Here is a 12,589-nt window from a genome sequence, read left to right as displayed (position 1 = left end):
ATTGTCAATAAAAGGTTCTGTCTGACGGACTTCGCTGTTGTAGCAAAGTTCTATACGGGATCGGACCATCGCCTCCTCCGAGGAAGATTTTCCTTCACAAGGAGAGCAGAGAAAGCCGCCAAATTCAAAGAGAGAAATCCCAGGAATATCATCAACTGGGATCTCTTCGCTACGCTAGCCGGCTTTTAGGAAGATTCCGCAGTGGACAACATCGAGGAATATGACAGGTTTGTTGAACACCTTCACGATTGCGCAAAGAAGGCTGAGAGTTTTAAAACCACCAAGAGACGCCTGTCTCTTGAAACTCTTGAGCTGATACGCCAGCCTGGAGCAGCACGAGCCGCAGGGAACCAAGAACTCGCGTCCGTGCTCGCAAGGCTTTGCAGAAAGGCGATAAAGAAAGACCTTAAAGAGAGAAGAGCGGAAGTGCTGGCTGAAGCTGCAGAGGCGGGGAAAAGCATTCGCTATGCCCGTCGAGACTTCGCCAGTTGCAAGACGACGCCGACTGCTCTCCGGAACCCAAACGGAACAGCCATTGCATCGGATGGAGAAAATCATCCACAACTTCTACTCTGATCTCTTCGACAGCCATGTCCACTTGCCTCCTCACCATCTGAGGGAAGACGGACAAGTCATTCCAGAGGTTCTCCCGTCCGAAATACGACATGCTATCATGTCGGTAAGAAATCGTACGGCACCCGGCCCCGACAGAATAAGACCAGAACACCTGAAGAGCCTTCCGCCAGTACTCATCAACACCCTGGCGAGGCTCTTTACGCGTAATCTGTCGGAATGCAAGGTTCCTAAACAGTGGAAGACCAGCAAGACCGTGTTGTTGTATAAAAATGGAGATCCACATGACATCGGCAACTATCGTCCAATCTGCCTACTGTCCGTCATCTACAAGCTCTTTACAAGAGTGATTCTTAATAGGATTGAAAGTCTTGGATGAAGGACAGGCATGCGAGCAAGCAGGGTTTCGAAAAGGATTCAGCACGATTGACCACATTCACACTGTTTCGAACCTCATCGAGGTATCACGAGAGTACAAGATGCCGCTCTGTCTCACCTTCATCGACTTGAAGAGGCCTTCGACTCAGTTGAGACGGAAGCGGTCGTGGAAGCCTTGGACATGCAAGGCGTCCCTACTCAGTATATAAAGGTACTTCGAGAGTTGTACAGTAACTTCACAACCGGAATTTCGTCATTCTACAAGAACATCATCATTGACGTGAAGAGGGGGGTCCGACAGAGTGATACAATTTCACCCGAAATATTCACAGCCACCCTCGAGAACGCAATGCGAAAGTTGGAATGGGAAGAGATGGGAGTGAAGGTTGATGGTCGGCAGCTACACCATTTGCGCTTTGCTGATGACATCGTACTGATAACACCTATCATCAGCCAAGCGGAACGAATGCCGACCGAATTCGACGAAACATGTGGATGCATCGGTCTTCAGCTGAATCTACAAAAGACGATGTTCATGCGGAACGGATGGGTCTCGGATGCCCCATTTACGCTCAACGGAACGGACATATACGAATGCACCAGCTACGTTTATTTGAGTCGGGAACTGAACATGATGAACGACCTGACCCCCGAGCTGGGCAGGAGGAGACCAGCGGCTTGGGGAGCGTACAAGAGTATCGAGGACGTAGTGAAGAAGACCAGGAACACCCGGCTCCGTGCTCACCTCTTCAACACCACCGTACTTCCTGCTTTGACCTATGCTTCGGAAACCTGGGCATTTCGCAAGCAGGAAGAAAACGCGGTGAGCGTTATTGAACGCACAATTGAGAGAGTGATGGTGGGAGTATCCCGTTTCACGCAAGTGAGGGAAAGGATTCGAAGTCCTCTCCTACGTCAGCGATCGAAAATTAGAGACGCCGTCGCGTTTGCCAAGGAAAGTAAAATAAGGTGGGCCGGACACGTGATGCGCTTTAATGACAACCGTTGGACCAGAGCCGTGAGCGACTGGGTTCCCCGCGATATTAAGCGCACTACAGGAAGACCGCCGACCCGATAGTCAGATTTCTTCACGAAGTCCTTCAAAGGAAAATATGACGCTCTTCGTGTCCCACGCGAAAGGAGGAACCACTGGGCTACTCTGGCACGCGATCGGGACAAATGGAAGAATTACTGGCGCCCGCTCGACCAGTTCGAAGATCAACGGGAGTCAAGGTGATCAACTCAAGGTGTTTCTTATAAGGGATAGTAGATTATGGAGAGGAGGGTGATTCCGTCCATTTCTTCCTAGTTACCGTAAAAAACGGGCCGAAAGATGCGGCGCCGCACAAAGCTGGCGCGCTGTAGCCGAATTCCTTGTGGAAAAAATGCGCCGGAATACCCAAAGCCGTATTTTCAGGGTCGTTTTTAGGAAGAAAGGGACGGAATCACTCTCCTCCCCATAGTCTCCCATCCCGTATACGAATACTCCACCTGAAATCCGTACCACCTCAGATTCGTGGAGTGATGCCTTTAAAGTTTCTATCGCCACCGCATCGATTTGCTTATACCAGTTCCCACAACGATAACCATTTTCCTCTTCGTTATCTGTTAACAAACGATGTTAGTACTTCTCAGGATATCACAACACCAGGGTAAATATTAAGTTGACTACTTATTCTCTCTTACACACATACCTTTTACAATTCCATAGTTTCTTGATCACAAATTGGTGATCAGCCGTCGATATATTCACCGTGGGCGTCTATCACATGTTCCATCTTTCTGGGAAGGTTACCATTCCATGCGACCAAAAACTGAGAGGCTGAGACTTGAAAGGAAATCAACAGCAGATGTGAGGTCAGCGAAAGAATCGAAGTTTTTGCTTTAAGAAATTCTAAAGAGGGCGTAAGCAGAATCCAAAGGAGTTGGGGTCTTAGTGGCGTTGGTGAGATCTGGAGAATAATGTGAATGAAGGACCTCTTCTCATTATTTTTCCGAGATCTTAAGCTGGTAACTGGCGAGTATGTAGCTGAGGCGACGTGGGGCCACGCGCATGAGAAACGATCTCTTCCACACTATTCTCCAAACCTCGCACACCAGGATACCAGTTGTTTCTACCTCTCGCATTCCATGAAGCAAAAATTGTTCAATTCTTCACTTGACCTCAGATCTAGTGTTGTGTTTTTCTTTGAGACCCAGCCCTTTAACCTCCGCTTTCACAGGATTATAACCCTCCGAGAACGAACAGAACACTCATGATGAATACGTGATGACCGATGATCATCAATGTGTGATTAAGAAACTGAAATTGTAGAGGTTTGAAACGTGTGTGCATAGAAGTACATAGATAGTCAAACTAATATTTAAGATGACCACGTGAAATATAGAAAAAATGAAGTTGATGACGTTTTAAAAAAGCGTGATTGAAGCCACAAAACAGCTAAGTAAACATAACAAATACCCACAATAAACAACCCAGTATTTGCCGTGTACGATGCACAGAAACATGAGCGACAGCACCAACTGCGGAAATAGTACTATTCCATTGACTTCTACGGCAAAAGTTTTAGAAATTTTCATTGGTCAATATTTTTCATAGGCGATCAAGGTAATAGTAGATCGTCATGGAACTAACGGAACATGTGAGGCCACCTTTTCTTTCTCTGACAGTTCAGCAACGGAGTTTTTACATATTGTAGACTTCATTCGATATTAGCACCGTAACAATTCTCCCAACTGATCCTCACGCTCTATAAAGTAGTTATCCGGCTAACATTCAACCTTTGTGTCTAAGAGGAAATGGGGGCGCATTTATACTCAGTGCCAACAAACCTAGTTCAACCGAGCAACAGCGACGCGAAACACGCAATCTTTCAGATTTTGCAGTTACTCTTCCCTCTTTCCTCTATCAAACGAATGCGCAATGCGCCTACAATACCATAAACACATCGTACTCCAAGTACACAGTGACGGGTACCTCTTCGATTTGATTACTATTACTATTACTATCACTGATCATTGATGCCCGCTTTCTTATTTTCAGGTTGATTTGCTAAACGACTTTCACTCCTCATCGTGATGAGAATTTGGATAATTCCAGCAGTTTTCCTTTCAAAAAAGCTTATTTATTTGATAATCATTGTTTTCTTCCAGCAGTGAGAGATCTGCTGAAGATTTCGAGCACAGTTGTCCGCAGCACTCTGAGGCGGATTTGTAACACAGATGTGTTAAATGAATGGAAGAGCCGTGCAAAATGCCAGATCCTTACTAAATAAGTTGAGAATGAGTGATGCGAGTGGTGTAAAATGGGAACAAAAGTATCGTCCATGGCGATCTTGGAGTATTCAGGTACTGGGGATGAGAAGTAAGGAAACAGTGCTATATGTAATTTTCACTAGTAAATGATGCAGGATAAGATATCAAAGTGATTGAAATCGTACCACCATCAACGGCGCAACGAAGTCACCTGACCCTGCTTAAAGAGGATCGCTGTCACAAAAAAAAACATTGACTGATCCAGAAGAAAATGCAAAAACACCGACGACTGCTGGATTTCTGCAACCAACGTTAAGACGTAAAGAAAAATAGGACCGTAGAAGTCGACTGTGGAGTAGAGGCGTTGCAGAATGCAGCTTAACCCGTTTCTTTGGCCTCTGTTATCGCTGTTTCTGTGCACTCTTTTCAACGTCTACAATACTTCTCAGTAAGAAAATTCTACACTCGCTATCTCTTGCTTCGTTCTACACAGTAGTATTTTCTACTCTAAACTTCGTTTAGGTACTCAAGCTAGCGGAAAATTCTGGCACACTGAGTCAAATATCTCATAAAGACTGTCAGAACGAGAAGCCTACTTCCGAGCTATAATACAGGTATCTCCAGCTTCGCGCGAATTTTTCCAAACAACTATTTTAGATATAAATGTCGGTAAGAACCAAATATCAAGGAACGATTACCGTACATAAACTCAAATGAACACAGGAAACAGAAGACGAAGTCGTACAGCCCTTAACAATATGCTAGGAATGTTTGGTATAGTCGCCAGAGGAGAATTCCGATTAGGGCGTTAGCTTGACTCAGAGTGTTTACGTCTCCAAAAAGGTGCAAGCAGACGATAACAGTCGTCATGTGAGGCATGTTGTCGGGTACACGGTAGTATGATCTGCGGTTTCAAATACTCAGTTGCATCGCTTGCAAAGGGTAACTGCCTGTCATTTTTTACACATCGATACAGACTCCCCATACGGTGAGTAACACATGGCATTCATACCAGTTTTCTGTCAACTGTGTGCCTATTTTTAGTTTGATTATGAATGGTGGGTATGAAATCTAACAGGGTCAAGCGTAGTGACGGGACACGACCCTCTCGAATACGACTCCCCCCTCACTCTTCTTCTTCTCCTTCTTCTCCAACGCTCTTGCGGCAGTTCGTGGTTGCTGCCATTTTGTTGTCACATTGTTATGTCTGGAAGAATTTTATATATTGGAGGTTTCATGTGTTCCGAAAAAGAAAAATCAAAAACTAGCCCAGGAACAAATGGCGAATGTGGATTTGCTAGCTGACGGAAGCTAAATAACACCAAGTAGGAGCAGAAGCAAATTTGCTGAAATGTTGTTGAAATATCGGCAGTGAAATGCTTTTATTTTTATTCTATTCTATTTTTATTCTAAAATCTAATGAAATATCTTTAAATACTGACTAAAGGGCATATTACGAAGAAAAAAGAAAAGAGTGAGGTCGAATTACAGAGGAAAGGTGAAAAAAAATCGGAAAAAAATCAACATTTTGTTCCTACAATATGGCGGGACGATTCAGATTCGACACCCCGCTAAATCATATTTTTGAAAAGTAGTTAAAAACTTGAAACCACTCGTAAAAGATGAAGATTTTAATCATATGTAGTGTTCAGCAGTTTAAAAGTGGATTTAAAGGAATTTAATGACCAAAAAAGCTCAGATTGTTTTGTATTTCACATTGGTAGGTCTGGAAGATTGCAAAACACATCGTGATAAGGGTACCAAAAGAAATATTTCAGAATTCAACAGAGAAGAAGGTTTGCCTCTATAAAACAGTCAGATCACTATTTTTTTTTCTACGCCGAAGCTCTGGAAGTTGCTTGATATGGCGTCTGATAGAGAAAATCCTCGGCGATAACATATTGGAAGGTAATCTGCTTGGCGCATCCCCAAGTGGTGGATAGGGGGCTAATCGCAAGCCTAAAGCGAACTTGTATCTGCCCTGAGACGCAGGTGGATTCAAGGGATGGACTCCCTCTTTCTGCTGTGCCAGGATCGGCTCATAATACTAGCGTATCCCGTATCGTCGATCCGGCAAAAAGCCTGCAATCAAGTGATTGGGGAGTGCAATCTGCTTACTGCATGTCATTTACAAGCTCTTCATAAGAGTAATCCTAAACAGCATAGAAAGAACATTAGATGAAGGACAGACATGCGATCAAGCAATGTTTCGAAAAGGATTCAGTATGATTGCCCACATACACACGGTTTCAAAACTCATGGAAGTATCGCGAGAGTACAAGATGCTGCTGTGTCTCACTTTCATCGATTTGAAGAAAACCTTTGATACAGTAGAGACCGAAGCGGTCATCGAGGCCTTGGACAACCAAAGCGTCCTTACTCCATGCATAAAGATACATCGTGAGTTGTATAACAACTTCACGACCAAAATTTTACAATTTTACAACGACGTCATAACACGGCGTGAAGAGAGGAGTTCGTCAGGGTGACACAATTTCACCCAAATGTTCAGTGTCACTTTCAAGAACGCGATGCGAGGGTTGGAATGGGATAACATGGGAGCGAAAGTTGACGGCCGGCATTGACACCATATTTGTCTCGCTGATGACATCGTTCTTATAACATCAAGCATCAATCAGGCGGAACCGATGCTGGCCGAATTTGATGAAACGTGTAGAAAGATCGGTCTTCAGCTGAATCTGAACGAGGCGACGTTTATGAGGAACGGATGGGTTTCTGATGCCCCTTTCACGCTCAATGGAATGAATATATCCGAATGCTACAGCTACGTACACCTAAGTGAGAAAATTAAAATGATGAGCGACCTGACCTCCGAGCTGGGCACAAGGATCGACTCGGTGACTCGGACACCCGGCTCCGTGCTCACCTCTTCAACACCACCACTCCTCCCACCAAACCGTTCAGGAAAAAAAAGGGAAAAAAAAAAAGAGAGAGAAAAGCCCCCCCAAAAGGAAAAAAAAAAAAACCCCCCCCCAAAAAAAAAAAAACCCCCCAAAAAAAAAAAAAAAAAGGGGAAAAAAAAAAACAAGTCAGACCTTTTCACGAAGTCCTTTAAAGAGAAATATGATGCTATTTGGGTCCATCGCAAGAAGACGAGCCACTGGGTAACCCTCGCGTGGGATCGGGACAAATGGAAGTATAATTGGTGCCCGCTCGAGCAAATCGATGAACAACGAGAGCATAGGTGATAAGGGTGAAATTCTATTAAATTCATCTTTAATCTGCTGAACACAACGTATAATTGAATTCTTCATCTTTTACAAGTGGTCAGAAGTTTCTAGCCTTTCTGCGAAAATTTGACTAAACCGAGTGTCGAACCTACGAGATCTCATTGTTACTTAGTCAACACGTTACACATTATCATTGCTAGGACCTCCATACTGTTCTACGCCTGGAACTAAGTATAATATTCTGTAGTTTATGTAATCACTTAATATTATTTATTATAATATTTCATGATGTTTATAATCATTTAATACTAGATATTTTGTCTTGGTTATCACGCTATCCTCAATTCACTACTGCCCACTAAACACTTCCTTACGACCTCCTTCCCTGCAACCCCCTCCCATTACGACCCTCAATGGGAAAATCTCATCACACGCTTGATCCTGCTTAAATTTACAAAAACTGATGGTAGAGGTGTAATCAGCATCACATATGTTAGGTTGAATGAGCATAAAAAATATCTCATGAGCAAGCTATGCAACCACATTGATATTCTGGCTAAATTCAAGAGCAAACCCGAAGAGTCATGAATTTATAATTGAAGTGGTATTCAATTTGAAGAATAGATGTGCCCATCAAAATCGATAGGAAAATATAAGAACTTTACTCACAAAAGGATAAAGGAGTAAACTATATTCAACAGCGTAAGGTCGTCGAGAAAATGATTGATTGATTTAAGAAGAATTATCAATCATGTGACGTGTTCGTTGTAAGCCGTAATCGCCCAGACGTTAGCTACCAAATCCTTGATGACCATCTGGGGTCATGTTTTCCCACAATTTATTCAGTGCAATATTTTTAGTTTTGTTCATGGTTGTTTAGAGTTTTAAGTAAAATATACCTCATTTCTGAGAGGATGTATCAATCACGAATAACTGCATGACAGGATTAATCGTGAGAAGTTCAAGTATGGTTGTTGGTGGCATATGCAGTGCCATCTTCTCGCAACTGACCTAACTTGCCGGAAAGCAACAATGTTACCTTTACTACTTTTTTTTCTAATGCTGGAAGCTCTTCCAAATAGGCAATAAAAAGATGATTAGTTAACGACTTGATGATCTGTACCTATGGCTAAGTAAAAGATGTTTAACAAAGTTCCCGTATGGTAGCTTTTCTGCCATCACGGAAAAGATGCCTGGACGAAATACTATAATCGCTACGATTGCTCAGGAGCTGAACTAGATAGAATCAAACATTTTCAATGACTGACACGAAGAAGGTGGTTAACTAGTGGCATAAAATGGTCTAATAATATGGAGAAAATCTGACAATTTTTCTGATGATGGAATGATCTCAAAAAAATCTTCAGGCACGTGGTCTTCGCATAAAAAGTATATCAGTTTTTCTCCCGCTTACGTGCATCACCTGTATCAACCAATTCACTACAATTATATACATCATCTACCGTTTATTCCGTTCTTTAGTAAAATGAGTGATATGTACTTGTTAAGATGTTGCTGCAATATAATTGCTCGTGAGTATTGGGTTGATGAAGAAGTTCGTTTCGCAATGCCACTGCATCGCAAAACTAAAGTGTTACCAACCTTACCGAGTAAAATTCTGATCCAATTTGATAGAAGAAGTATTAGCAAGTACTTGAGGAGAAAGTTGCGGTTTTTACACTTTATTACGCATTACAAATAAAGGATAAAGGATAAAGTGCACGGCGTTGATCAATATCGGCTATGGGGATGCGCTTAAGTGTTCTACTTCAACTTCGTCCGACTTCGTTTGAGGCTTATGAACGTCCAGGCAGGGTTACATTGATTTGCGAGGGCTAGCCGATGTGTCAAGTCAGTGTCTTTTTTTTACCCTCTCAGGAAAGAGTGGTACCAATTCGACGACAACGAGGGATGAAAGGGTTGGGTGGCACCAGGGCGGATTCGAACCTCCGATCGATTGTGGCCACAGCGGGTCCTCTTATCGGCTGTACACCGTCCAAATAGCAGAAAATAATGTGCGTTTTCGATGTATCGTTCCCCCCCCCAAGAAAGCAAGAGTGCTTCGCAAATGGAAAATAAAAAGATATATACAGTGTAAGGAGAGGGTATCGTTGCCGATTTCACTTGTCCTAAACGGTTCAGAAAGTTTCGTTAAAACAATTGTACTCTTAGCCATGCGTCAGCTTCTGGACGACCGGCTGAAGATGACCGCAAGCAGATCAAGATACCGGAGATCAAGAGATCAAGAGATCGGACAATCCATGGATTAATCAATCAACAGTTTAAGACGAGTTCGTCATTTTAGAACACTCAGCGAAGCTAATGTATGGGTGCCACATGAAATAACAAGAAAAAACCGATATAGTGGATTTCTGCTTGCGATTCTCAATTGCAACGCAACAAAGGGATCCACCTTTAAAATACTAGTTTATAGTTGGTGCGCAGTGATTTATGTATAACAATGTTAAGAGCAAAAGATCATGATCTAAGCACCGAGATGCTCCTTCGAGCAGCGCGAAATCCACTTTTATAGATAGAAAAGGTTATCTTTTGTAGTGCTGTGAGTGAAAGGAATCGTTTATATAAGCTGTTATCTGCAAATCGGACCATTACTTCAATAAAATATTGTTCACAAAGTGAACTAATGAGGTCAATCGACCAGAAGCCGCCTGAAAGTAGCCAACAGAAAGGAAGTTGTGTTCGACTAAGGCAGTGCTACACTAAACGTGTCTTTAACCACCCGAGAAAAACATTTGGAATTTGACTTGGATGCTTTGATCTTTCTCTCCTGATCAACTCTATCAGTTCTTTAGCGAGAAACCTCAGAAATTGTATGAGCATGGGATTATGCAGGACATATATTTACCTGTGCCACCTACATCAGCTGTGCTTCCATTGTTCATCTATTTGCTCGAACAGACATCAGTATTGCTTCCATGTGTCCTTGTCGCGCGCAAGGTTTGCCAAGTGGCTCCTCTTCTCGCGATGGACCCGAAGAGCATCGTATTTTCCTTTGAAGGACTTCGTGAAGAGGTCTGACCACCGGGTCGGCAGTCTTCCTGAGGTGCGCTGGATGTCGTGTGGTATCCAGAAGCTCACGGGTCTGGTCCAGCGATTGTCGTTAAAGCTCATCTCGTGCCCGGCACACCTCCACCGTAAGTTTACCTTCCTTGGCGTATGCGACGGAGGATTTTCGATGGGTGACGTAGTAGTGAACTTCAAATCTCTTCTTTGACTTGCGTAAAGCGGGATATTCCTAGTATCACCCTTTCAATTGCGCCTTCCAATATGACGCTAATCGCATCTTCCTCTTGCTTGCAGCACGTCCAGGTTTCTGAAACGTAGCAGGAACAGGAGGAGCGGTGGTGTTGAATAGGGGAGCACGGAGCCGACGTTCTTAGTTCTCTTCACTACATCGTCGATGCTCTTATATTATCCCCAAACCGCTCGTTTCCTCCTGCCCAGCTTGCAGATCAGGTCGTTCATCATGTTAACTTCCCGACGTAAGTATACATCGATGGAGCATTCGGAAATATTCGTCCCTTTGAGCGCGAATGGGACATCAGAAACCCATCCGTTCATCATAAACATCGTCTTGTCTAGTTTCAGCTGAAGACAGATCTTCTTACACTTTTCACCAAAACCGGCCAGCATCCTTTCCGCATAATTGATGCTTGATGTTATAAGAACGATGTCATCAGCGAAACGAACAAGGTGTAAATGCCAGCCGTCAACTATTACTCCCATGTTATCCCATTCCAATCCTCACACCGCGGGCGCTGAATATTTCGGGTGAAATTGTGTCAACCTCACGAAACTCTCTCTTCACGTCGATTGTGGCGGAAAAAGTTGGCCCCACCACTCTTTGATCCGCCTCCTCGTGAGGGCAGCTTCTAACCCCATGTTGAGCTTGTTCGAGTACTATATAGTGTTCAAGACGTGTTTTCTCCGAAATGAAAACGTAAACGCGATACATCTTCTAGAAGTCGATAAATAGGAGCTTTTAGTTCACTCTTCGGATGTTTTCGCTGAGATACAAATCTAAGACGCTCGCATTAGATCTTATAGGGAATGCGATCTGTGTAAGGACTCGGACGATGCACTTGTCCGAGCTACATTGAAGCCACACCTACCAACATCTTCAGTAACTATTCTATGCAACAGAAAAATCAGTGGTGTTCAGCACAAAGGTTATGAATCTGTAATATTAACGCATCTTAAAAACTTCCACAAGTGCAGCATACCACAGAACTGGCGATGTTGGCATTTTTCCGCGAAAGAATAGAGTTAGATATGTAAGTCACGAACACGAGTGCGATCACGCTCAAATGCCTCCAGTTGTCCACAAAAACAGTGTGAGAAATGGCATTGGCGTCCGAATTTCCTTACGAGGCACTTAACAATGCGCCGCGAGCAGACAATCACTGGGCTGCTGACCCTGACTCTTCCGCTCGTTACCAGGCCTGGGACTACGCTTGCACTGCAGATGTGTTAGGTTACAAGGTGCCCCGTAGAAAAATTGAAAAAGGCCTCTTCCTGTGCTGTTTTTCGGAGCAGGTAATGAAGGTTAGCGTGAACGCGCTCATAAGGTAATCTACACAGCAAACCGTATCTTTTCATATAGAGATTCCAAAATCGTCAGTTTTATCAATTATTCTTCAAAACTTCCTTTGAACACTCGCTCACTCCTAATTTTCATTCCTTAGCAAACTAAACAGACAAGATTTTACTATTTCAGTCAGTCCAAAAACTGTAAAATAACGAAGGGATTCAAGAAAGGAATCCTGCTACCTCTGTGATTCTTGTTGATATTTCAACAGTAACTCGGACTCGCTTGCTATTTTGTGTCAACCTTCCATTTGCCTATGAAATGCATTGCAGTGGAGCATTCGAACACAACTAGTTCAAGTTCAACTGCGCGTTTTCTTTAATGCAAAAAAATGTGGGGGAACATATTAAAAGAACAAGAACGCACGGCAAAACAAAAGAAAACATCGCAACTCGCAAAACTAATAGGTTATTCCAAAAAATTGAGCAAAAAAGTGAAAAAAAAACTAAAATAGCTGAACTTTGTAGACAATCTAGGATTTCTTAGTATGAAATCTCCTCCTCTGACACTCGTAAGTAAGAATAGCAAGCTAAGAAATCTGGGGAACTGTGCTTGTATGGAAAAACGAACAATGTTTTTGTGT

General features: G+C 43.1%; 3 protein-coding genes across 4 annotated transcripts; 2 read left to right on the top strand and 1 right to left on the bottom strand.

Moving 5' to 3' along the window:
• Positions 1–466: 466 nt before the first annotated feature.
• RB195_010777 (uncharacterized protein) lies at positions 467–952 on the top strand (the record flags this gene model as incomplete). Its single annotated transcript, XM_064191923.1, has 1 exon — positions 467–952. One exon carries the CDS (start codon positions 467–469, stop codon positions 950–952), a length of 486 nt encoding a protein of 161 aa, XP_064049506.1.
• Positions 953–1,132: 180 nt separating this feature from the next.
• RB195_010776 (uncharacterized protein) lies at positions 1,133–2,029 on the top strand (the record flags this gene model as incomplete). Its single annotated transcript, XM_064191922.1, has 1 exon — positions 1,133–2,029. The coding sequence occupies one exon, from the start codon at positions 1,133–1,135 to the stop codon at positions 2,027–2,029; it is 897 nt and encodes a 298-aa protein (XP_064049505.1).
• Positions 2,030–5,286: 3,257 nt separating this feature from the next.
• RB195_010775 (uncharacterized protein) lies at positions 5,287–11,144 on the bottom strand (the record flags this gene model as incomplete). Of its 2 annotated transcripts, XM_064191921.1 has the most annotated exons (4): positions 5,287–5,413; positions 5,476–5,517; positions 10,664–10,731; positions 10,842–11,144. In XM_064191921.1, the coding sequence occupies 4 exons, from the start codon at positions 11,142–11,144 to the stop codon at positions 5,287–5,289; spliced, it is 540 nt and encodes a 179-aa protein (XP_064049503.1). The 2 variants fall into 2 exon arrangements, with proteins under 2 accessions (XP_064049503.1, XP_064049504.1); XM_064191920.1 differs by lacking the exons at positions 5,287–5,413; positions 5,476–5,517; positions 10,664–10,731 and having other exon boundaries at positions 10,830–11,144.
• Positions 11,145–12,589: the final 1,445 nt, after the last annotated feature.

The sequence above is a fragment of the Necator americanus genome, chromosome III, assembly GCF_031761385.1.
Source record: "Necator americanus strain Aroian chromosome III, whole genome shotgun sequence".
NCBI classification, from domain to species: Eukaryota; Metazoa; Nematoda; class Chromadorea; order Rhabditida; family Ancylostomatidae; genus Necator; species Necator americanus.
This window is presented reverse-complemented; position numbering and strand designations above follow the sequence as displayed.